Source organism: Calidris pugnax, unplaced genomic scaffold (assembly GCF_001431845.1).
Source record: "Calidris pugnax isolate Ruff unplaced genomic scaffold, ASM143184v1 scaffold123, whole genome shotgun sequence".
Lineage (NCBI taxonomy): Eukaryota > Metazoa > Chordata > Aves > Charadriiformes > Scolopacidae > Calidris > Calidris pugnax.
This window is the reverse complement of record NW_015090876.1, coordinates 2,225,638-2,251,678: the sequence shown is the minus strand read 5'-3', so window position 1 is coordinate 2,251,678 and position 26,041 is coordinate 2,225,638. Positions and strand designations below refer to the sequence as shown.

The window sequence follows — 26,041 nt, the reverse complement described above, 5'->3', positions numbered from 1 at the left end:
GGCTTAGTTCGTCTCGGGCTCGTTTCAAGCCTTGGCTTAGGAGAGTGGTGGAAATTGCAAATCCTCCGAGTCCCAAACTCAAGGTAGAGGAAGGAGGAACAAGCTGGGTTGTCCTCATCTTCCCAACCAGCAGCTGACTGGGTGTGCAGGAGCTGGGGCTGGTAGATCCTGGCCATGACCAGGGAGCCATCCATCAGTACTGACAAGAGTGTGGGTCTCTGGGCAGGGTGCCTCTGGATCACTGCTCCACAATTTACCCCATCACCTTTGGTGTAGGAATAATTGAGCCTCACACCTCTTGTTCCCGGTGGTGTGGTGAGGGAGGTGGGGCCCCATCTCCTCTCCTCTTCTCAATTTCTCTACCTAGAGACAACTTCATAGAATCACAGAACAGTTTGGGTTGGAAGGGACCTTACAGACCACCCAGTCCCACCCCCTGCCCTGGACAGAGACACCTCCCACCAGACCAGGTTGCTCCAATCCCCATCCAACCTGGCCTTGAACCCCTGCACTCAGCATGTCCCCAAAAAAGAGCATGGAGCAAGGAGAGCAGTGGCAGCACTAGCATTTTACCTGATGAAACCACAGCTCAGCCACTTGGGTCACCAACACCAGGGAACAAGCCCTGCCTCCCATCTTCTCCCCCAGACTGCTGGCTGGGCTGGGGTCCCACGAGGCGTGGGGATGTGTACAATGCTGAAGCAGAACAGGGGAAAATGCACTTTTTCCCCTGTTCCAGGAAAGAGCCAGGAGGAGTTTGACTCGTAAACGAAATCCCTGAGAAGCCCCTCAGCACGGCTGCTCTCCCAGGACCTGCTGTTGGTCTCCAAGCTCTGGGCAGGAGAACCTCTCCATCCCAGCTCCGTTGAGCTCCTGCTACCCCTCAGAGCTCTGGAGAGGGACCCTCAGCGCTCACACCGACCAGGGCAGCGCACAGCCCAGCCATCCACACCCAAACTCACGCTGGGACTTTGGAGATTCGCTCCAGCAACTTTTTATTGGACAAAAGCATATGCAGGTACAGGGTGACCCACCCCGTGTCCACACGTGGCACAGGCCGTGGGCAGCAGGAAGCCCCTCGGTTGGTGGGTCCCTGTCCCAGCAGAGCCCTGCGGTGCCCAGGACAGAGAGTCCCACTGCCACCTCGTGGGTAAGGGACGCATCGCCTCCGCTCTGCCACCGGGCACAGCGGGCACCAAACCCTCTCCCTGCAAAATTCCAACTCTCTCCTGCTGGACAAGAGGACCCAAGAACGCTCAGAAGTACCTGGGCTTGCAGGAGGGAAGGGTAGGGAAGTCCACGTATAGCCGAGTTAGAGACATCACAAATTATTCTTGATCTTTCCTCTGCCCATCTCCATCCTCGCCCCCCGAGGTGACTGGGAAGAGGGGGGGATGCCACACGGGGCAGGGGTCTGGCTCCAGTCACTCCAGACTGAGGGAAGAGTGGAAAGACATTGCCAACAGCCCAGGACCTGCTCGTACTCTCCTGGTCCCACCAAGGCGGACCACAGCACCCCTTGAGGGCGCTGGCTGGCCAGGGACAGAGCCTCAGGAGATGAAATGCTGGTCTCATATGGAAGACTAGTGGGTGAGGCAAACCCATGAATTCCCTTCTGCTCCCAGTTAGCACCAGGTTGTTAAAAGAAGACTTCTGTTTGTCTCCAGCAGGGTGGGCAAGGAGAACCCTGCTTCGCTGGGCAGTCAGAGGAAGAAGGAAGCTACTAATGTCCCCCACAGAGGGAATGAAGCAGTGAGCAAGCTCTCATGGCTCCCAGAAGGAGGTCTGCAAAGAGAGCACTATTGCTGAAGCCACTCTGGGTCTAGGACATCCCACCCCATAGATATGGAGGTGGTTCTGCTCTCTGCCTCCCCTCGGCTGTGGGGCCCACAGCTCCAGTTTGCACTGGTACAATAAGGGGAAGACCCTCACTCTCTCTTGCCCCACAGCACCTCCCTCTCTGCGTCTCTGATCCTGGCCACAGAGCTGCAGCACATGCAAGGAGGGAGGACAGGAGGGAGGAAGGACCTTTTGCAGAGCAGCACAGCCCAGTTTGAGTGGGGGGCACCGTGGGGTGACAATGCAGTGCCACGCTCCTGCATTGAGGATGGGCAAATCAAGCTCTGTCCTCCTGAGCTGCCAACGAGGCTGAAGCCAGCTCTGAGCTAGATCCAAAGAGGAAAACAGTCTTCCAAGTCCATCTTCTGGGAAAGGCATTCTTGGGCCCTATCCCAGCGCCAGAGGGGATTCACACCGTCCATTAGGTCCACAAACCTGCAGGCTCCTTGTCAGGGAGCAGAGGAGGCTCATCACAGTCCTGCATGACTCCAGGAAAGCAGCAGTGAGGAAGGAACATCTCTTTGATGGCCCTCTCTGGGCCACTGGGCAAAGGAACATCAGTCCTGAGCTTTATTCTTATTTTTCTGCTTCCATATTTTGGACAAGCGGAACTTGTTCTTCTTCTTGTCTGGCTCCTGGCTCTCGAAAGATCCATCTGGAGGAGAAGGAGCAGACACAGAGCAGGTTGAGACCCACAGCCCCAGTGCCACCCAGTGCTGCTCTGTAAGAGTAGAAAGGGCCCTTACCCAACCTCTGGATCATGTCTGCCAACATCTGGTCCTCCTCTTGCTCTCTGTAATGGAACAACGTGGCATCAGACAACTTTGCCGTGTCTCACGACAAGGTGGTAGACACTAAAACCCCTCAAAGACCGCCGTTGTTCCCCTCATCAAAATAACCAACCTCCATAGCACGCCCTGAGAAGGGTGCAGGAAAAAACCCAACCGGTCTGAGGAGTCCTAAATATCAGCAAACTGCATCTGGTTCCTTTGAAATCAAGGCCCTGTGTGGGGATTTCCAGCCCGTGCAGCCCAGCACTGCAGCAGGGAGGCCCTTGCCCCAGCAGGGCCTATGAATCATCCCAGCTCACTGAGTTGTGAGACACCACCACACCCCAGGAGATGAACAAAGGTTGAGACACCAGCAGCCTGGGGTGCCACAGAGGTGCTCAGTGCAGTCAGGGACAAACACACTGCTGTCTCCTTGGGCCTGGGCAAGGCCAGAGCCAAAAACCTGGGCATTACTGGAACCCCCAAGCTGGAGTCACTGCCCAGAGGTCAAGAAACAGAGGCTGCTCTCAGCAGCTGGAGGCACAAATCCAGCTACTTAACACAGCAGTTTTCCTTTGAACTCGGGGCAGGATCCAACTCTTGGCTACAGCTGTTCTTTCAGTTGCTGCAGTGACAAACACATTCCTGGCTTCATGTTCCCAGAGTCCTCCTGCAGCTCCAGTGCTGCCTCCATCCTCCCCAGCTCCAGCCTTTCCCTCACCTGCATTTTCACAGCCCTTGTCCTCAGAGCAGCATTAGCTGGAGAGAGCACACTGAACATGGCTGTGGTCCTCATCTCAGTTTCTAACAGCTGCCAAAGAAGCAATGGCAGCAGCAGCAGCAGCATTTAGGACAAGATGGTTGGTGACAGGTCACCACCCACCTCTCATGGAGCAGAAGTCTGGATTACAGCCATTCACCCACCCCTACAGCCTGGGCAGTAGAGAAAATCATCCCTGCTGTTGGTTCATCTCCCACCATCTGAGAGCCCTCACCTGAGTCTGTCCTCATCCAGGCACTCCACGATATTATTCCGATCGTTGACCGTGTTCAGGTACGACTCCAGCAGCTCCTTCTCTCGCTCCTTCTCCCTGGGTGTCTTCAGTTCCTCTGCACAAGACAAGGGAAGCCCATCTCACAGCTGTAGGCGAGTTCCACCTCCCCTGCTTCCACCCTGCTCCAGCAAGTCCCTCTCACAGGCCCAAATTTTATCATCCTCACGTTCAGGGGCACATCTCACACCCCCTCAGGAAGTGCAGGTGGGTTGGATGCTACAGGGAATCTGCACCTGCAAGCCTGACAGCACAGTCAGGAGACACCCTGCAGTGAAACTGCAATCCCTGGCAGTGTCATGCAGCTCTGAAGGACATCCTGGGGCTGGCATGCAGAGCGGTGGGCTCCAGGGGCCAGCAGGACACTCAGAGCAGCTGGTCCTTACCTGGCTTGCTCATGAGATGCCGCAGCTCCGTCTCGATGTTCCACTGCTGCTCCTCCAGCTCCTGCTGCTTCATCCTGGAAGGAAGGACAGAAGTAACAAGTTACTGCCCCACTGTGCCCCAGGGCTGGACCCTTCTCATACTGTGAAGCCTCACCGCTGCCTCCCTGACTACCTGGGTATGGATGGGGCAAGAGAAATCTTCATCATATTTGTAAGGTTTCCTTCCCCACAAACTCATCACAGACCCTGGCTGCTCAGCAGTGCTTTAACCCATCAGCTAACAGCTCAGGATGCTACCAGTTCTCCCAGAGATGTCCTCAAGCCCTCCCTCACCCTACTAATTGGCACACTATTTTTTGGGTTGTCACGTTCCTTGTCCTTCCCCACTTACTGCTCACGGGTGACGCCTATTTGTAAGGTTTCCTTCCCCACAAACTCATCACAGACCCTGGCTGCTCAGCAGTGCTTTAACCCATCAGCTAACAGCTCAGGATGCTACCAGTTCTCCCAGAGATGTCCTCAAGCCCTCCCTCACCCTACTAATTGGCACACTATTTTTTGGGTTGTCACGTTCCTTGTCCTTCCCCACTTACTGCTCACGGGTGACGTGCATGAGCAGACGGGTGAATTTCTGGTTGTACTTACTTGTACATCAGCTCTGACTCCTGTCTGAGCAGCAGCTGCTTCTCATGGATCAGTTTGAACCAATCCACCATGAGGGCATCCTCAGACTCGTCTGCAAAGGAGACAAAGGGCAAGACTCCTTCAGAAGCTGCATCAGTTTGGTCTCCCTGGCTTAAACACACAACCACTTGAGGCAGAGCCTTTATATGAGACACAGGCAACCTGAAGTGAAAACAGCTCCTCTTTGGTACCCCTGGGTACAAGGGGAAGGATGCAGATCACTCCCTGCAGGTTCAAGGAAGATGCTCACAAATAGAATCACAGAATCACAGAGTGGTTCAGGTTGGAAGGGACCTTAAAGATCATCCAGTTCCAACCCCCTGCCCTGGGCAGGGACACCTCCCACCAGACCAGGTTGCTCCAAGCCCCCTCCAACCTGCCCTTGAACCCCTCCAGGGATGGGGCAGCCACAGCTTCTCTGGGCAACTTGGGCCAGGCTCTCATCATCCTCCCACCAAAGATTTTCTCCCCCAGATCTCATCTCAATCTCCCCTCTTTCAGTGTCAACCCCTTCCCCCTTGTCCTAGGGCTCCCCTCCCTGATCAAGAGCCCCTCCCCAGCTTTCCTGGAGCCTCTTGAGGAACTTCTCCAAGCTGAACCCCCCCAACTTGCCACAGGGCACCCAACTCATCTTCCATGTGGCTGGCCCAGCTCTGGTGCTGTGAATGAACTCACTGAGCCCTGCCAAATTGGAGCTAGCCACGATGGCCAGCCTGGCTTTGGATCCAAAGCCCAGCCTTCCACTTCCCAGACTCCCTCATCTTCAGCCAAATAAACACCAGACCTTGCTCAACCAATATGTTAGGAAAAAGCCAGAGGGTTTGAAGTTCCCAGGGTTTTATCTTGCTGTACCAGGTACCTTTGGTAACCTGGTGTCTCACATGTAGCATGAGCTCCTAGAAATGGAGCCAATAATGCTCCTACCAAGGGGTAGGACCTGAGCCTGACACCTTCCCACCAAAACAGAGCTGGGCCCTGGTCATCTTTACCTCCTTCGCAACCACGCAGCTGCTTCTCCAGCTCCACTCCTTTCAATTCCAGCTCATCCAGCTGCTTCTCTATGTCACGGACCTTCTCCTGGATTTCCTCCTCAGGGAGGTAGTCTGGGTGCAGCTAGGAAACCAAAACGAGGAACAAATACAGCTTAGTGCCCTCAGGCTGCCTGCTGAGCTCACAGCCCTAACAGACTCTACCACAATTTTGTTCGGCATTGCCTCATTCCAGCCTTTATTGTCCCCCTGGATGGGAGACAACTATCAGTCTCTCCATCTTCTCTTTGCCCCACAGAGAATTCTTTCCATAGGAATTCAAATTAACCCTCCCAATAAGACAAACCCAGATATGTTTCTGAGCAAGCACACCAGCAGGATACCCAGCAACCCCAGCCTGTTCCCCTTACACCGGGTTTCCAGCCATACCTTGGTTGGAGACACCACTTCAGGGCTCCGGATGGTTTCCGGAACAGAAGGTTTAACTAGAAGGGAGAGGAAAAAAAAAAGCAAAAAACTGTCACAACAAACTTTAAATATTTTGGGGGCATGGGACAGTGCCTACATCACCAGAAAGCACAAGAGAGGGCACTGACAGGGACATGCCTGACTCAGAGGAGAGATGTGTCTGCAGGGCAGAGGCAGTCACCTAACTCAGGTGTGACCTGGGAGCTTACACCAAGAATATTGACTTCTGTGTTCATTCATTGTCTTCTTAAAACTCAAAGATAATTGCTGCGGGGTAAAAGCCACCCCTTATTAAGCTTTCAAAGGATAAAACAGAAATATTGGGTTACTGTCACAGGAAACACCAAGGCATACTTCAAAATGCCCCTCTAAGTGCTCTTGTACGAAGAAGTATCAGTAAATACTGATGAAAAAAAGATGGTCTAGGGGACCTTAGCAAAAGCCTCGGGAAACTAAGGTTCAATTCCTTCCACAAAACACTTCCTTAGGTGAGAAGTCCCTTAAGCCCCACTACACAGCATTATTTAGGCCCTGGACACCTATTAAAATCAATCCTTAAGCAACGAGTGTTTGTTCCACTGTGCCTCAGCTTCCTCTGCCCAACTGTGCTGCAAGGATAACTACAGGAGAGTGTGAGGTATTCGGGTACCCCAGGGGCCGGGCTGGATAATTACCGCAGAGAGAGAACAGCGGCGTACGTGGATGATGTGATAGGAGGGAAAACCCTAGTATGAAAAGAGCAGGGCTGTAAGAAAGGCAGCAGCAGCACAGGCTCGGCATGCACAAGGAGAAAGACAGGACAGACAGACAAGGGGAGTCCCCTGAGAGTCCCTGGAAATTGGTGGTGACTCGAGGAAGAGCTCAAGGACATCTCTCCACTTGCCCAGTCCTTGCTCCGCTGCCTTTTCTAAGCGTGCAAAAGGATAAGATGCTGGATGTGGCCATCAGCTGTGTTGTCTCTGCGCTGCTGGCCTCCATCAGGTCACTGTTCCTTCTGGATGCTGCTGGTTTGTTGCCCTCTACGCTACCTGTGACTCACACCTTTCTTAAAGATTCCTCCTAGAAGGACCTGGCCTTCATGCTGCCACCTGAGCAACACCTCCCTCTTCCAGCTCAGCTCTGCATCTCCACACTCCTGGCTGATCTCTGCAGCTTCTCCAACCAAGGCAGAAAGGGGAACCAAGGTCATTAGAGGGGAAAAACGATGTTGTCCTGACCAGCTCAGGGTCTGATATCCCCCCATATCCTCAAGTTCTGTCTTGAGACACAAGATGGGTTGGCTGCTTGCCTGCAAACTGGAAACAGGACAGTTGGAGCCTCCTTTCTCAAGAGAAGACACTACTTACACCAAAGAAAACCTAATGGTCTACAGAAATGCTCACCATCCACAGCCCCACACCACACAGGCAGGATTAAGGGCAGGAAAATAGTAGCTGACTCTTCACAGCAGCTTTCTAAGTGCTGGGGTAAAGACCTACACAGAGGAGCAAAAAGTCTATCCTTAACCCACAGGCTGGCAAGTGACAGCAGCAGGAGAAGAGCCTTTCAGTTGACAGACTCACATGGATGTGAAAAACAGGGGGAGACTGCTGGGAAAGTTTCCCAGAGCAGGCACTCCCCAACAGCAATCATTAAACTTTAGAAAGACGGATATAAACCCAGGCTCCCTTATCTTAACAGGGTGCTTCCTGGGAGAGATGCAATGCTGAACCTCACGGCTGAGTCTGAGGAAAAAAGAGATGGAAATTTTTTGAAAAATGATGCTAAGTTTTTAAAATAGACAACACATTTGGGTTTGAATACTTCATAGCTGTCAGAGGTGCAGGCTAAGGACAATGCTGGAATCAGCCAACAAATACTAAAGCATGAGGCCACCAGGCCATCAGGACCCATCCTGCTTGCTCCGAGACAAACATCGAAGTCCAGGCTCAGCCCTGCCTCGAGGACCTTCTAGTCTAAACAGATAAGACAGAGCCAGATGGGGTAAGGCAAGGAGAGAATAAACAAGCTGAGCAAGCAGGATAGCAGCAGGGACACCTCCCACCAGACCAGGTTGCTCCAAGCCCCCTCCAACCTGCCCTTGAACCCCTCCAGGGATGGGGCAGCCACAGCTTCTCTGGGCAACTTGGGCCAGGCTCTCATCATCCTCCCACCAAAGATTTTCTCCCCCAGATCTCATCTCAATCTCCCCTCTTTCAGTGTCAACCCCTTCCCCCTTGTCCTAGGGCTCCCCTCCCTGATCAAGAGCCCCTCCCCAGCTTTCCTGGAGCCCCTTGAGGAACTTCTCCAAGCTGAACCCCCCCAATTTGCCACAGGGCACCCAACTCATCTTCCATGTGGCTGGCCCAGCTCTGGTGCTGTGAATGAACTCACTGAGCCCTGTCAAATTGGAGCTAGCCACGATGGCCAGCCTGGCTTTGGATCCAAAGCCCAGCCTTCCACTTCCCAGACTCCCTCATCTTCAGCCAAATAAACACCAGACCTTGCTCAACCAATATGTTAGGAAAAAGCCAGAGGGTTTGAAGTTCCCAGGGTTTTATCTTGCTGTACCAGGTACCTTTGGTAACCTGGTGTCTCACATGTAGCATGAGCTCCTAGAAATGGAGCCAATAATGCTCCTACCAAGGGGTAGGACCTGAGCCTGACACCTTCCCACCAAAACAGAGCTGGGCCCTGGTCATCTTTACCTCCTTCGCAACCACGCAGCTGCTTCTCCAGCTCCACTCCTTTCAATTCCAGCTCATCCAGCTGCTTCTCTATGTCACGGACCTTCTCCTGGATTTCCTCCTCAGGGAGGTAGTCTGGGTGCAGCTAGGAAACCAAAACGAGGAACAAATACAGCTTAGTGCCCTCAGGCTGCCTGCTGAGCTCACAGCCCTAACAGACTCTACCACAATTTTGTTCGGCATTGCCTCATTCCAGCCTTTATTGTCCCCCTGGATGGGAGACAACTATCAGTCTCTCCATCTTCTCTTTGCCCCACAGAGAATTCTTTCCATAGGAATTCAAATTAACCCTCCCAATAAGACAAACCCAGATATGTTTCTGAGCAAGCACACCAGCAGGATACCCAGCAACCCCAGCCTGTTCCCCTTACACCGGGTTTCCAGCCATACCTTGGTTGGGGACATTGCTTCAGGGCTCCGGATGGTTTCCGGAACAGAAGGTTTAACTAGAAGCAAGAGGAAAAAAAAAAAAAAAAGCAAAAAACTGTCACAACAAACTTTAAATATTTTGGGGGCATGGGACAGTGCCTACATCACCAGAAAGCACAACAGAGGGCACGGACAGGGACATGCCTGACTCAGAGGAGAGATGTGTCTGCAGGGCAGAGGCAGTCACCTAACTCAGGTGTGACCTGGGAGCTTACACCAAGAATATTGACTTCTGTGTTCATTCATTGTCTTCTTAAAACTCAAAGATACTTACTGCGGGGTAAAAGCCACCCCTTATTAAGCTTTCAAAGGATAGAACAGAAATACTGGGTTACTGTCACAGGAAACACCAAGGTATACTTCAAAATGCCCCTCTAAGTGCTCTTGTACAAAGAAGTATCAGTAAATACTGATGAAAAAAAGATGGTCTAGGGGACCTTAGCAAAAGCCTCGGGAAACTAAGGTTCAATTCCTTCCACAAAACACTTCCTTAGGTGAGAAGTCCCTTAAGCCCCACTACACAGCATTATTTAGGCCCTGGACACCTATTAAAATCAATCCTTAAGCAACGTGTGTTTGTTCCACTGTGCCTCAGCTTCCTCTGCCCAACTGTGCTGCAAGGATAACTACAGGAGAGTGTGAGGTATTCGGGTACCCCAGGGGCCGGGCTGGATAATTACCGCAGAGAGAGAACAGCGGCGTACGTGGATGATGTGATAGGAGGGAAAACCCTAGTATGAAAAGAGCAGGGCTGTAAGAAAGGCAGCAGCAGCACAGGCTCGGCATGCACAAGGAGAAAGACAGGACAGACAGACAAGGGGAGTCCCCTGAGAGTCCCTGGAAATTGGTGGTGACTCGAGGAAGAGCTCAAGGACATCTCTCCACTTGCCCAGTCCTTGCTCCGCTGCCTTTTCTAAGCGTGCAAAAGGATAAGATGCTGGATGTGGCCATCAGCTGTGTTGTCTCTGCGCTGCTGGCCTCCATCAGGTCACTGTTCCTTCTGGATGCTGCTGGTTTGTTGCCCTCTACGCTACCTGTGACTCACACCTTTCTTAAAGATTCCTCCTAGAAGGACCTGGCCTTCATGCTGCCACCTGAGCAACACCTCCCTCTTCCAGCTCAGCTCTGCATCTCCACACTCCTGGCTGATCTCTGCAGCTTCTCCAACCAAGGCAGAAAGGGGAACCAAGGTCATTAGAGGGGAAAAACGATGTTGTCCTGACCAGCTCAGGGTCTGATATCCCCCCATATCCTCAAGTTCTGTCTTGAGACACAAGATGGGTTGGCTGCTTGCCTGCAAACTGGAAACAGGACAGTTGGAGCCTCCTTTCTCAAGAGAAGACACTACTTACACCAAAGAAAACCTAATGGTCTACAGAAATGCTCACCATCCACAGCCCCACACCACACAGGCAGGATTAAGGGCAGGAAAATAGTAGCTGACTCTTCACAGCAGCTTTCTAAGTGCTGGGGTAAAGACCTACACAGAGGAGCAAAAAGTCTATCCTTAACCCACAGGCTGGCAAGTGACAGCAGCAGGAGAAGAGCCTTTCAGTTGACAGACTCACATGGATGTGAAAAACAGGGGGAGACTGCTGGGAAAGTTTCCCAGAGCAGGCACTCCCCAACAGCAATCATTAAACTTTAGAAAGATAGATATAAACCCAGGCTCCCTTATCTTAACAGGGTGCTTCCTGGGAGAGATGCAATCCTGAACCTCACGGCTGAGTCTGAGGAAAAAAAGAGATGGAAATTTTTTGAAAAATGATGCTAAGTTTTTAAAACAGACAACACATTTGGGCTTGAATGCTTCGTAGCTGTCAGAGGTGCAGGCTAAGGACAATGCTGGAATCAGCCAACAAATACTAAAGCATGAGGCCACCAGGCCATCAGGACCCATCCTGCTTGCTCCGAGACAAACATCGAAGTCCAGGCTCAGCCCTGCCTCGAGGACCTTCTAGTCTAAACAGATAAGGCAGAGCCAGATGGGGTAAGGCAAGGAGAGAATAAACAAGCTGAGCAAGCAGGATAGCAGCAAACATCAGGCTCGTTACAGGAAATTTCTAGCCTATCTAGAACTTAATAAAAAAGCAGGATAGCAGCAAACATCAGGCTCGTTAAAGGAAACTTCTAGCCCATCTAGAACTTAATAAAAAACAACAAAAAAAATTTCTATAAATACATTAGCACCAAAAGGAGGACTAAGGAGAATCTCCATCCTTTATCAGAGGCGAGGGGAAACATAATGACAAAGGATGAAGAAAAGTTTGAGGTATTTATTGCATTCTTTGCCTCAGTTTTTAACAGTAAGACCAGTTGTTTTCCAGATATGCAGCCTCCTAAGCTGGACGATAGGGACATACAGGAACAAAGCTGGATTAAGGGTAGGGACAAACTGGTCAGAGCATCTTTGAAAGTACAAGAAGCAGCAGCCTTGGCTACTGCTATCATGTGTCCCGCCAGCTGGAGTCTCTGGCTGACAGTTCTCTGCATTCCTTTCATTTCCCAAAGCCACTCAACTGGAGAGGAACAGAGACATCAACTAGATCCCAATTCCAGGAATTAGGAGATGGTCCTCTTCATAGCTCTAAGTCTAAAGAATGACAGGGCAGTGACCCTGAAAAATCCCTATTTTAATTTACTCCTTTCCCACTGAATTCTCTGTCCTGGCTGGTTCCTGCTTAGGCCAAGCTGGCTAATAAAAATTAATGACACAGATTTTTCCCCAATGACAACAGCTACAGGCTCAGACACAGCAATCTCAGGGACACATGTCCCACATTGACCACTCAGTCTGTCCCTTGACAGCGCAGAGGAGAGAGTGCCTTTAAGCAGGCAGAAACCTTACATGTGGTAGTGCTTTTCTTCAACTGGTTGCCCTCTTTCTCCTCCTTGGCAGAGCTCACAGGGTCTTCCCAGCCTTGCTTTGAATTCTGACAGCTCCTGATAAGATCTGAGCTGGGGATCAACTTCTTCTTCATGCATCCACCAGATGAAGCTGGATTAAGAAGACAGACAGGTTTTGGGTAAGAAATTTCAACCTTTGTCTCTTAAAAATCCCTTTATTGCCCAGTGTCTCTGGCACTCACCCCTAGCCTCCTTCATTTCTAGTCCTAGTTCTAGGATAGCAAGGGGCACAAGCCGAAAGGAAGAAGGGAGAAACTCCTAGCCTCCTTCATTTCTAGTCCTAGTTCTCCTCTCTTGATGATAGCAAGGGGCACAAGCCCAAAGGAAAAAGGGAGAAACCACCAATTACAAGGCCAGAGGAGAAGAATAAACAGTTGGGAACCATCACCAAGATTCCTCACCGTTACACATTTATGCAGGAGAGAGCAAGCAAAACCTTACTAGCTGTCTTTCAGAAGAAGGGCACCCTGAGAAGACCGAGTCCCCCTCCTCAGGGAAGGCTGGCTCTCCAAATAAAGGCACCACAGAGCCAAAGCAGGTGCAGAGAGCAAGAATCCTTGAAAGCAAGGCACAATCTCCACCAACTTCTCCTCACGTGTTCCCTGCAGCACTAATGCCTGTCCCCTGCCTGACTAGCAAAATGAAGGCAAAGCTTATATCCTTCATACCGGAGTCCTGCTTTGCTGGTGGGACAACTAATGGACTTGGCTTTGTCTCCTTGTGTGCTGGGCTCCCTGTTCCCACCTGGGAGGTATCAGTAGGTTTCTTAGAGCCACCTTGGTCTCTGCAAAGAAGAAAGACAAAGGTAGGAAACCATCCCTCTTCCAGAACGGTCCACAGGAAGAGTTCTGGACATCCTGAGCTGGATCTCCATCAGATCCAGCTAATCAGAGTCCAGCAACTCAAAATATGTTTTTCCCTCCCCAAAAATTAAATCCTTTGCCTTTTCCATCAAATTGTTGAAAACAGAAGCATTAAAACACAGGAACTCTTTCCTTCTATGTCCACACAGACCTGCAGCAACAAACACAGCTGCCGAGATGGACATCCCCATACACTTGCCACAGAGACACACCATCTCCAAGACACTCACTTGTTGGCCACAGGCTTCAACAGGGATCTCCAGTCTGCTGGGCTCTCAGACTTGTCCTCGCCAGTGTTCGTGCTTCCTAAAGGAAGGGACACAGCAAGATAATATCAGATCCAATAAAAAGAAACAAGGCAGATTTGTGTCTCAGGAGGATCTTAGGAGACAAGCCATGCACTGGGGTAGATACTGTGATGTTATTGCAGCAAAGCATCACCAGTTCAACAAGTTTAACAGAGATGAATTCACATACCATAGGTAGTAAACAACGTTGGTGGTATATTACCCCTTTCAAATGCTCTAACCCCTACGCAGCTACAGAAACACAGCCACGGTGTAAGCAAACAGCCACGTTCAACAGCAATGTAACACAACCAGCCCAGAGCTCCGAGACCAAAGGATGGGGCAGGAAGAGGGGGAGAGAAAAAAAATCCACATGTTCACAACAAACTGCAGACAGATACTGCTTCTAGCCCCAAAAATGACAGGAAGTGGTTGAGACACTGGTTACCCCCAGAACACAATCCCTCAGCCCACTGGTCAGTCATCATGGTGGAAGATCATGACAAGGAAGTGGGTGAGCCCCAGCTGCAGTCACAAAATCACCCTGAAGTTCAGACAAGGTTTGGGAAAGTCTACCTAAGCCTCTGAAATCCACCACGATCCCAATGTTTAATGACAGCTAGTACAACTTCAAATACCTGGAGATCCTCAGAGAAGAAAAACTTGCCATGCTATAGGGAGCAATTAAAAAGGGACAAATGGAGGTGTGTTGAGCCCCAGAACTGCAGAAAACCCTTATGTGGTGGTACAGACAGAAAGTACAAGAGTGACACACTGGTCCAAGAGCAAACCATACATTGGTATGTTGTGTCCAGCAGAGCTCCACGTGAATCTGTCAAACTCACCTTTGATGCCTTTTGCCTCCTGTTTGTGCCCAGAGCTGACAGGTTTGCTGCCAGCCTGGCTCTTGGGCAGAGGGTCTGGGATCTTTTCCTGTTTTGGTGCTGTGTACCCTGTTTTGCTGGACTGGGCTGTCGAAGCTGGACTCTGCCCCTGAGAACTGCTGGGAGAAAACTTGCCACTGCAAAAAAGAACAATCTAATGAGTCTTTTTGAAAGGACAAACCCTTTTACTGGCCTCTGTTCCAAAGAGGATGAGCTCCTCTACAGGTTTTTAAATTTTAGCTACTAAAGCAGTCAGGGAAAAGGGAGGAAAGACACAGGGAGATCTCCAAGTTATCCCAAGGATTATCTTGGGAGTAAAGAGGGACAGAGAAATAGCAGTTACCTGCTGGATGCTGAGGAGCCAGTGGAACTGGGTCCTCCTGGCTTGTTTGGGGAGGCGTTAGATCCAGCCAGAGCCTGTATAATGTGGTTACGTGCCTGATCCTTCCCAGCATTCACTGGCCTGACCTCAGCAGTGCTTCTGGCAGAGGTGGTTTTACCAGGGTCATGAGAAGAAGGGACTTGTTTTTTAGTGTCAGAGGTTTTATTGCTGGAGGACTCCGATGACCGAAAAAAATTGTCTCGGGCTTGCTGTGTTTTTGATGTGGAGGTTGTCCAAAGAGGCCCTGAGGAGGTACCTTCAGGGTGATCTGTTTTATTTCCCAACGGGGTACCTCTGCAGTCATTTGGTTTATTTACAGGTGAAGAGGACCAAGGAGTATTTACGCTTTTGAAGCCAGAGCTTCCAGAAGATGAAACAGATGGCTTGGTTGAATTAGCAAGGCCTTCTTGGCCGGATTTCTTCAACATCTGCTCTGGTTTCTTGGGTTCTGCTGTTTTCTGGAACGCCCTGGCAGTGGCAGGGGCTGGGGTACTCTCAGGTTTGTTCCCCGTGCTGCGAAGACCAGAGATCTGGACATTGTCTGGCTGCTGGTGGCTTGTACAGATGAAGGTACCGGGCTCAGGCCCAGCTTTGTAGTTTCCAGGAAGAAGCACAATCCAACACTGCCTGCACCTGTGGATAAGAAAAGTCTCAGAAGACCTTCTCCAGAGCACTGGGAGGCCACTGACACACAGCTGAGAGTGCAGGCACAATTCCACCGCCAGCAGAGCGAGGGTGAAGGTACCTCACTGGCAGTGAGCAGTGTGTCTGCACATCCCTCAGGCACCAAAACAGGAGCTGCTGATAAGGCAGAAGGCCACTGACACACAGCTGAGAGTGCAGGCATGATTCCACCGCCAGCACAGTGAAGGTGAAGGTACCTCACTGGTGGTGAGCAGTATGTCTACACATCCCTCAGGCACCAAAACAGGAGTTGCTGATAAGACAGAATAGAGGTTGGGGGTGTTCAGCCTGGAGAAGAGAAGGCTACAGGGTGACCTTAGAGCCCCTTCCAGTCCCTAAAGGGGCTCCAGGAAAGCTGGGAAGGAATTCTCAATCAGGGAGGGGAGCCAACCTTCCAGTCCCTAAAGGGGCTCCAGGAGAACTGGGGAGGAATTCTCGATCAGGGAGGGGAGCCAAAGGATGAGAGGAAATGGTTCTAAGCCAGAAGAGAGGAGATTTAGATGAGATATTAGGAAGAAATTCTTTGCTGTGAGATGCTGGCCCAGGTTGCCCAGGGAATCACAGAATGGTTCAGGTTGGAAGGGACCTTAAAGATCATTAAGTTCCAACCCCCCTGCCCTGGGCAGGGACACCTCCCACCAGACCAGGTTGCTCAAAGTCCCATCCAACCTGGGCCTTGAGTCCCTCCAGGGATGGGACATCCACAGCTTCAGAGAAGAACGAGATGGTCTTTAAGGTCCCTTCCAACACAAGCCATTCTGTGATACTATAACATGGCCTGAAGCAGGAAAGGTGTGGATGAAAACAGACCTGTGCCAAGTTTCCCCTACACACGGGTCAAGTTCAGGCCCAGGCTGCCTCCAAGATGTCCTCCACCACCTCGAGTGCTTCACACCGTTCTACCTCCAGTCCCAAGGGAGCCAGGCTGCCCCTCTGTGACCCACAGACCTGTGTCCCACTGTGACAAGCTGTACCTGAAGCAGTTCCTGTGGTAGAGCTTCCCATCCACCAAGTAGCGCTGCACCAGGTGGACATGCTTTCCGCAGACCCCACAGCTGCTGCTCGGGATGTTCCCGCTCTCTGCCAGGACCCCCTTCTGTGGGGAAAACACAGCGGGTGAGCAGGCAGCACCGTGGCCCCCTGTACACCTACCCATCTCCCAGGTAGCCATTTGGCTAGGAAATCCCTGCTCCAGCCCTGAAGAGGATAGAGTTAAGGGAACTTGTTTCCACAAAGCCAGAGGACTTGATCCAGAGGACCACCTTACCACTAAAAGCCTTCATCTCTAGCTCCCCAAACAGATTTGAAGTTGAAAGAACACCCCAAAACACATTTCTTACCGTGGTGACCGGGGAGGTTTCTTTTGGCTTAGCTCTGGCTGGTGGGTGGGCAGGAGGCAGTTTTGGTGGCACTGGTTTGGGAGGCTCTGCAACAGCCTTCTTCCCAAGAGGCTGCTCCTGAGGCTCAGAGGAAGGACGCTTGATTCCAGCCATGCCTCCAACTGGAAGGAAGGAAGATTTTAAAGTCACATAAGGCAAACCCATGAGTTTGGTCATCATTTACAATATAAGAAGATACAGAAGTACCTGTGGGCAAAGCACACAAGGGGGGACAGCTTCCTTCACAAGCTGTTCCATAGTGACATGAGGGGCAAGAGGTGACAAATTAATTTTACCAACATACACTGGAATCACCTGGTACCTGAAACTGCTGATTTTTTTTCCTTCTCAGGGAATTCCATGGAGGGGAATAAAGAAACACCATCGGTCAATGGTGTGAACAAGACCTGGGGTTCGTACCTGGCCCACAGTTTTGTTGGAACTGATCACCACTAAAACAGGCACCACCAGCAGGTATTACAGCTCAGGAATTAAACATGGAGGGTTTGTTTCATCCAAGTTTCTCTGCTCCAGGCTTCCTACACTCCCTGGACCTTCACTGCTGTGGGCGTCCAGCCCACATCCCAACTGGGACTCTCACAGAACAAACAGACTTGTGGGATGCAGAAATGACCATTAAAAATGGATAATTCTAATGTAGGGACCTGGAGGTGCCATGGTGGTGCTGATGCAGAAACCAACAGCCTCAAGAAACCTGAGAACGCCCAGTCCTCCTCTTTCCAGATGAAAGAGAAACCCTCTAAATTCATAACAAGCGGAGAAAAGAGAATCCCAAACACACTTCAATCAAGCAAGGAACGAGCCTTCCCTGGGAAATAAGGCTTCATGCACAGTTTTTACAGACGAGACCCTTCATCTGTCTCACAGGGATGTTATTTTTGCACAGTTTCCTACTCTCAATGAGATGTCTCTGTGTTCCTTGTGGGCTATTCGAGCCACATCTTCACTTTAAGAGCAACCAATTATATGACCACCCGTCTGAAAAAGGATTACACCCTTCTCAGCAAATACAGAGGGCGTCTGAGCAGGGTGTAGGGAGCAGAGAGGAAGCTCAGTTCCCAGCAGTTTTCTCTCAATAAATCCAAATAAACACCCAGGGCTCTTTTACCACAGTGACTGGTGACAGCTGACCCAGGAAAGGGTTTAGACTGGGGCTGCCCCCTCGCTTCCCACTCGGACCATTTATTGAGTTCCCAAAGCCCAGCACAAAGATGGGTGGCTTCAGCTTCGTTCTTCATAAACGCCTGACCTCAATAAAATATTGGCCACTCGCCCTCTTCTGCTTATTTCCTGGTCCTGCTGGAGCCCGTTGGAAGGGCACGACCGTGGTATCAGGAGTCTGCTCGGTGTCAGAGGGCACATTCCTGGCCAGGCTCATTTTCAGACACACACATTTCACCCCAGCAACAGGAATGCGACCAGAGCATTTTGTGGGACACCAGAGAGTATAAATATGCGCTGTGCTGGATGATGTGGTAGGCAGGACGCTGAGGGGGAGGAGGGTAAAGACCCCAAACTGACCCAGATTCCCACCACTTGGCACAAACACGATGGGATTTGTTTGATTTCAATCAGCACGGGTTTAAAAAAAGAAATAAAAAATGAAGAGGAGGGGAGGGAAGAGGATGTGGAAGGAGAGGAAAAGCATGTTTAAATGTGTAATGAGGTGGAGAAGGGGGAAGAGTTTAGACATTAAAGGCAGCTCTCAGAGTGAATTGTGCTTTTTTTCCAGGATGTAGGACATTTTCATTTCAGATCTGTCTTCTCCATCTAGATTCACCTTAACTAGTTAAGTCATTCATGTCCCACTTTCTAAAGTTTCCTCTGGAGGAACCTGTGAAATTGGTTTATCGTATTATTTCATTTTGTATGAGCTTAAAGCCAAATATAAACCAAGTCTACAATAATGCTCCTGTGAGCCCAGATAGACTCTCTGGTACGTGAATATAATGCTTTGGCAGCTCTGTGGCCTGTTTTATGTTTGAAAGAATTGCTATCACGATTATGTCAGTTAAGGGGGTCATTTTCTTGTACTTCCTTCTATCAGTACCGCTGTGCTGTACGAGCCCTGCCACGGATGCTGTGACACTGGCACAGCCCCACACACAAGCTCAGCCTTGTTAAACTCCCTGTTCCCACCCATCCTCTGGTGTGGCAAGGACTGGAGCAAGGATGGACGTGCTTGAGAAAGGAAAGCTGTGGTGGGGACCACACAGAGCAACCTTCGCTGCTCCCGTCTGGCTGAACTCTAAGAAATCTTAGATTGTGTATTAAATTTTACACCACTGGTTTTATCTGGCTGAACTCTAAGAAATCTTAGATTGTATATTAAATTTTATGGAACTGGTTTAAGACAAAGCATGGCCCTGTGCCCTTCCAAAAGCACTGGTGATACTGTAGGCCAGTGTATAAAGAGTTTAGATCCTCCATTGAAATAGTTTTAGTACCAAAAGGCCACTGTGCTGTCTGTTTTGCTTTTCCAAGCTTGTTAGAAGGCAAGGGAAAGCACAAAATTGAGCCCCAATCCTTCCCACCCCTTCAGGGAATATGGTACTTACTAGGAGACCGTCCATGGAAGTAGTTATAATACTGGGAAACATAGGTGAGGATGCTCAGCCTGTCTGGTACCCTCAGAGCAACCATATCCTCCGCATCCAGCAAGGCTGGGATGCCCAGCTCCTCCTCCGCCACTCGAAATGCCTAGAGAAGGAAGGAAAAAAAAAAAACAAAAACACAAATGGGGTCTCTTCTCCAGCCCAGGCAGAAGAGCTGCTTCTCATCAGAAGGAAGAAACTCCACAGCCCTACTTGAATAATAACTCTACTGGGGAACAGCTGCACCAGTTTAACTCCTACATCGTACGGCCGTTACAAGAACCAACGGAGTCATGGCTTCCAGCCACCGCCTTGAGAAATTCAGGCAGGGAGCCAGAAATCTGGCCTGGCAAGCTGGCCGTAGCTCACTGCACAGGAACTCACCTGGGCTTCCCCTCCTCTTCCTCCAGCCTGCCTTTATCTGGATAGGCACAGCTGTGGAGAGCGAGGCCTGGCAGAAGGGGATGTGTCAATCCGGGCTGGCAAACTCGCTTCCAGGCTTCCAGCCCAACCTGGAGCTCTCCCCAGTTAACGGTGGGCCGGTAGGTGTTTGCAGGCAGCTTTCTAGCTCCGAGTGCTGGGCAAATGTTAGCTCTTCCTGCCCTACTGCCTGCTCTTCCCCAGCTGAAAAAGGGGAAATCTCAGGCTGTGGGAAGGAGCTCTCTCTCCCAGACTAGAGCGGAATAAAAGAGAAGAATTCCTGATACCTACCTGCCTTCCAACTTAACCATTTTCATGCTGCCTGCTTTGAAACTGCAGGATTAAAGTCAATTAAAGGATGGAAAAGCTGTTTCCTTTTGCCTCTGAACAAGAGCCTTTACCAGAGGACAAAAAAAGATGCAATACCCCTAAAGCAACTTTGCCCTTGCTCAACTCAGTGTAGGGCTTTTAGTAGGGACTGGCTCCAGCTTTCCTCCTTCCTGGCTTACAGGAAAAAAAATCCTTTCCCTCCCTCTTTGAAATGCCAACACAGCAAAGGAAAACAGCACTTGCAGGGACGGAGGCACAAGGAAGGCTCCTGCTGAACCCCAGAGTGAAAGGGTTAAAGAAAGACTTGAACGTGTTAAAACCCTCCGCACCCGACCTCTGGCAGGGACACACAGCAGCGTTGGTGTACAAGCCAACTATCCCTGCTTAGAAGAAACAAACAGCCATTATTTTTTAAGCAAGATAATTACCATTTTTTTCCATTTGGTATCCCAGTAAAAATGTAACTGAGCTGACATGAAGCACGCCTTCAGCCAGTTACCTCCGGCTGCGTCATCCCGGCTGCCAGCCCAGCCTGGCACTCGCCAGTCTTGTAACCTGGTACTTTATATATTCTTTGGAGCTTTCCCCATTCCACTGGCTGCACAACTGGTCTGACCAGTGGAGTTTTCTTGCTGGACATTCCTGGTGTGCAGCCTAGTGGGAACACAGGCCACGTCACCTCCTGCCAGACGGTGCCACGGCTGAGACCAGCACAACAGGCACCGAACAAGAGCAAGGGGCTGCCTGGACCACGAAGAGAAGGATGCTCTGTGCATCTGCAACTGGTTTGGCCAGAACTGGGTGAGCAATGCCATGAGCAGCACTAGAATGTAGTGTCCCCTGTGCCTACAGCATCCTCCTGTTCCTGGGAACTGCTCTTGCCTGGAGGTCCAATGAGATCAGCACCTGACATGGCCCAGTTGCCCTTCTCCTCCTTAAAGGCCTGCCCAGGCTGGCACTTAAGCAGCAACGTGTTATTTCTGCATAATGTTTTTCATCAGTGTATCTCCAAGTGCTCAATGAAGGAGGGTCAGTGTCACTGCTCCTGTTCTGCATAGAGGAGGCAAAGTGATATGCTCGAGGCCACCTGAGCTGGCCAGGAACAGCTTCCCTCTGACCCAGGCCACTGCTGTCTCTGCCACACCACACCACCACCCATTAGCATGGAAAGAACTGGATCCAAGGCTTCTAGAAAAACCTTTATCCTCTTTATAAATTTTTTGAAGTCTTTAACAAAAGAATGCCACCAACTGAAATTTTCCCAGAGTTCGAGAAAAACCTTTATCCTCTTTATAAATTTTTGAAGTCTTTAGCAAAAGAATGCCACCAACTGAAATTTTCCTAGGGTTCAGGGTTTTTTGGCACTTGAGAAGTGGCACATTCTTCCTCAACAGAAGACCTTATACAGCAAATTGCAGCCCGGACACGATTTTTTTAATTGAATAATACAGCTCCTGAAAAGAAGCTATTGAACAGGCAATCAAGGAGGGTCTGAACAACAGCTGAGGAACAGTGCTGGGAGAAATCAGACCTGATTGTATCCCAAGCCAGAATGCGTAGGAGATGGGATGGAGAGCAGTCTGAGGGGGGAGCCCAGCCCAGGAGCCCCCAGGGAGAGGAAGGGGTCAACCCCACTCACAGCAGAGCCAAGGCAGCAGGACACCAGGAGTGAAAGGGCTACACAGACAAGTCACCCTACAGCAGGTGGAATAAGGAAAGCAGAGCAAAATAGAGGACATAAAAGAAGCTAAGAAATGGAGGGAGGAGGGGGGAAAAACACAGGCTGCGACAAAGGAAGGGAGCAGCCCTTTTTATGAGAGGCACAAAGAAGCTTTTCATTAATAAAAGCAGTGGAGGCGGCTCGTACAGCTCATTTCCCAGGGACAAGAGCAGCCAGCAGAGCAGACACCATCAGAGCACTCTGGCTGGGATGACCATCCACAGAGAAGAGGCCCTAAAGTCTGCCAAACACCAACCCTGAAGCGCAAAAAACGTCTGAATCTGACCTAGAGAAGAGGAACATGCAGGGCTGAACCCCAAAAAGTGTGAATAACTGCTCACATACTGCAGCCCCAGCTTGGGGAGATGGGAGTCCATCACAGACGCCATGAACATGGCCAGGGATGAAGGGGAGCAGAAGCTAAGAAGCAGGGGGGCTAAGTTTAGCTCTCCCGGGGACAAGGACCACCTCAGAGAGCTCACTGTGTCAGAGGATGTCATTCCTCCAGACAAGAGTAAGCTGCCGTGGTTTGTCCACATCCCCAGCTCCTGCCAAGCAGCCACGAAGCTGTGTGGAGCAATGCCAAGGGAAAAAGAAGCACTTTAAATCTGCTGCCTCCCTCTTTGCAAGGGAAAGAGGGAGAAAAAAAAAAAAATCCTTCCTTGGAGCACTAAGCTCGTGCTTGAATCCACTGCAGAAGGGGGTTGGCCTGCCCAGTTTCAACTTTTTTCATAGAGAGAACAAGAGAAATTCAAATCCCACCCTGGAGTGAAGCATCCAGGTAGGATTTAGGATGTCTCTACCTTCCAGTAGCCTTCATTCCCTGCACTGGGAATAAGCAGAAATGGGGAGAGACTCCCTGTGCTTCCCCTCTCACATCAGCTGCCTCCCAACTCCTGCTCCAACCTTCAGGACCATCATGTACTCAACATGTCCATGCCTTGGCCTCCAGCATCTCTGTCCAAGTTCCTGCTGCCACGGGACACACTGGACACAGGCATTGCTGTGCAGCCAGTGAAGAAGTGTGAGCAGTCTGAGGGGACTTTGAAGCAGCCAGTGAGCCTGGACATTGCCATTCAAATCAGAGGGCTGGACACATGCAGAATAAAGCAAAGGATTTGGATACGGCACCCTCAGCACCCTACATCTGCAGGGGTTCTGTGGCTAAACCCCATAAGCAAGGTGCCATGTCGTAGACTAGACCAAAAATAAAACATTAGAAGTCACTTACCAACTTGTTGTTCTCGTACACATTTTCTTTACTGAGGGAGTCGAAGTTTCTGAAATACAGAAAGAAGAGAAAAATCTCAGGTTGGTGATGCAGAGCAAGCTGCTTCACTTCCAGCTTCTTGAAGGTCTCTGAGCCTCACTGCTTTGGGGGACAGAGCACCTCCTGCCTCCTCAGAGGCACTCCGGAGGGAGCAGGGTGGCAGATCCCGTTGGAGACAGCCACAGACCTGCTGTACCTCCCTGGATGGAGACGTGCAGGAGACCCAGCGGGCACAGCCATCTGCCCGTGGGCAGCACAACACATTTTTGGCACATCTCCTCTTGCAGGGCTGACTCTCACAGCCTCCCATGGACAGGATGTGCTGGTGCCAAAACATCCCATGCGGTTTCAGGGGGTTTGCTGAGAGAGCCAGGAGCAACCTCTAACTCACGGGGTAGGGGTCTTTTGCCCCCAAAAAAGCCTTGCTCCTCTCCCACCTCAAAAAGACACACCGATGTCTGCCAGCCAGATTTGCACCACTCTCCTCCCTGGAATTCCTTTCCAAACAGTCACATCCATGCTCTTCTCCTGTCTTGCAAGTTGTCTCCACGCAGAGAGACCTCAGCTCCAAGGAGGTGTGGATCCCTCAGATGCTGCATGTACCGCACGCTTCTCCAACTTGGACATATCCCAGAAGCTGCTGGTTCCACCAGCACACAAGTTCTGGTTTCAAATCCTCTCTTCTCCCCTGGCAGAGCTCCACAAAACCAGCACCAGGAATCTGCCTGGGAAATACCTCTGCTCACAACACAATACTGTGGCTGATAACACCAAAATAAATCTTATTCTCCTTTCCCTAGGGCTGTCACCTTTGATCTGTAATCATAACCAATAACTGAAAAGGAAGAGACAATTACTGTTCACAGTCACAAGCCAAAGTCAACAACCCTCCTTCCCTTCTGCTGTCCCTGCACATCACCTCCCTTTTCCCCTCTCCCCAGATTTGCCCAGTCCAGCCCAGATGCCACCTCTCTCTGCACTGTGCTGAGAACTGGGAAACTGGGACGTGGCAGGACAGGTAAGAAATCACGGGGAAAAGTGAATTTTTGGAAGCAGCCACATCACAGCGTGCTTTGTCCCCCACAGCAGAGCGTGTCCCTCGCTTAGGAAACAGCCACCGTCAGCTTTGTTTTAAACTGGCTGTCACTGAACTGGGGACACAAACCTGCCTGTGGGCTGGCAGCCCTGCTCTCAGTGCCACCTCCTCCTGCCCAGGCCAGCGGGCAGGGTCACTTCCCTTCTCATAACCCAATTCTTTCCAATCCTTGTACCTGCTGGCACAGGGCTGAGCGAGAAGGCTGGTATCAGAGAGGAAACTCTGGCTGATAAAGGGCTACAACAACAACTTGGCAATTTTGTAGGTAGCACCTTCGTAACCGACGTGGACCTACCCTCGATAGCCAGTCCCTCACCTCCGAGAGGAGCCAGGGTAACGGTGTGACCTATTCATGAGACAATCACATGATCTGCAGCGCAGCAGGGGAACTTTTTCCATGCCTGGTAACAGCAAGGCACAAGGCAGCTCCTTTTATCCGGCTCAGCACAGAAAGTGGAACGTTACGTTAGAAATAAGAGGTGCCTTCAAACTGGTTTCTCCATCGTGCCACGGTCTGTGCCTCCTCCCCGCATCTGGCGTTGCTACGTGGGATAAGGAGAGAACCAACGACAGATAAAACCCAAAAGGTCAAACTCCCCCAAGAAACACATAAATAGGAGGCACATCCCACCTCATACACTCCTTCCTGTGCAAAATCAAAGGGACTTGCAGAGGTTTTTTTCTTCAAGCCCAGAGATTTCCCTTCCCTGAGACAATGGATTAAAAAAGAGCAACAAAAATAATCACAAGCCAAAAAAAATTGTCAGTGAAACAATAGCTACAATCATCCTGTTTTGTGTTAGGCAAAAAAAAAAAAAAAAAAATCAGCTTTTTTTAAGAGCCAGCTGAAGGAGGTAACTGCAGCTCTCTGCCTCACTCCCTGTTCCGCTCCCAAATAAAGCCTCTGTAGCGGGGAGATCCTGAACACAGGAAAACACCTGCAAGAGCAGAGAGGAGCTCCAGCTCCTTGGGTTGTGCTGCCACTAAAGACATAACATACTGGAGTTACCTATTTACTGTTGGTCAGAGCCTTTCTCTCCCACGCTGAATGCTGTTTGCTATGGGAGCACGTGTGTGCAGCTTCACACTGCATGGAATGTAAGAGAGACCGAAAAATCCCAGTTTCTGATGGTGAATGACTGGAATCCCCTCCTGTTTCCTGAAGGAGAACGCAAACAACCATGTTACTTGGTCATTTCAAGACCTTCCTGCCCTCTCAGCATCACTCCTTCCCTGGCTACTCAGGAGAACTACTTACGTATAATATGTCTTTTGCAAATTGATCTTGCTGGTGCATCTCCTATCGTGGAATATCAAAGCTCTCTGGGCCAATGTAATTCTTAGAAAGCAAAGCTAATACAAACGGAGAAGTAGGAGTTCTCCACAGAGGAAGCGCAGGCAACTGAATTAATTGGGAGAGGTGAGACATATAAATCTGACCCAAGAGAGTTGGCAACAAATCAGAGTGGAGGAACAGAAGCGAAGTTTTTAGCTCCCCCCTCAAAAAAATCCTCCTCTTAGTAAAAAGTGGCTGAGCATTTCTCATGCCCACAAATCTCCATGACCACCCACGGCTCCAGCTGCACAGACCCAGCTCTTGCAAATCACATCCTTCACAAGCACAGGGGCTTCCCTGGGAGGAATCTCTGCTGCTGCTGCAAGCACTGACTCAGTTGGAAACTTTACCTTGCGGTAGACTGAGAAAAAATATAAATCCCAGAGCCACGATAGTCCCCCAAAAGCTTTTGCCTCTCAGTTCTGTTATCTCTAGAGACAATAAAATATACACAGTCAAAAGAATCACTGAAAAACAGTGAAACACCCTTTGCCTGCTCAGTCCTTGAACAGAGGGTTCAAACCC

At 50.5% G+C, this 26,041-nt stretch overlaps 1 protein-coding gene across 3 annotated transcripts in view; it reads right to left on the bottom strand.

Moving 5' to 3' along the window:
* Window positions 1–978: 978 nt before the first annotated feature.
* Window positions 979–26,041, bottom strand: part of MICALL2 (MICAL-like 2) — a 29,016-nt gene continuing 3,953 nt past the window's right edge. The window contains exons 3-18 of one of the 3 annotated variants that reach the window (XM_014946271.1): window positions 23,046–23,094; window positions 19,309–19,450; window positions 16,691–16,851; window positions 16,325–16,446; window positions 14,628–15,299; window positions 14,246–14,421; window positions 13,344–13,419; window positions 12,919–13,034; window positions 12,192–12,341; window positions 6,150–6,205; window positions 5,721–5,844; window positions 4,693–4,783; window positions 4,048–4,121; window positions 3,605–3,719; window positions 2,586–2,632; window positions 979–2,494 (exon numbers count right to left, since the gene is read on the bottom strand). In XM_014946271.1, the coding sequence (XP_014801757.1) occupies window positions 2,397–2,494; window positions 2,586–2,632; window positions 3,605–3,719; window positions 4,048–4,121; window positions 4,693–4,783; window positions 5,721–5,844; window positions 6,150–6,205; window positions 12,192–12,341; window positions 12,919–13,034; window positions 13,344–13,419; window positions 14,246–14,421; window positions 14,628–15,299; window positions 16,325–16,446; window positions 16,691–16,851; window positions 19,309–19,450; window positions 23,046–23,094 (2,269 nt within the window). In that variant the 3' untranslated portion in view covers window positions 979–2,396. Of the gene's footprint in view, window positions 2,495–2,585; window positions 2,633–3,604; window positions 3,720–4,047; window positions 4,122–4,692; window positions 4,784–5,720; window positions 5,845–6,149; window positions 6,206–8,875; window positions 9,000–9,304; window positions 9,361–12,191; window positions 12,342–12,918; window positions 13,035–13,343; window positions 13,420–14,245; window positions 14,422–14,627; window positions 15,300–16,324; window positions 16,447–16,690; window positions 16,852–19,308; window positions 19,451–23,045; window positions 23,095–26,041 lie in introns of all 3 variants that reach the window. The other 2 variants (XM_014946270.1, XM_014946272.1) reach the window with 2 other exon arrangements.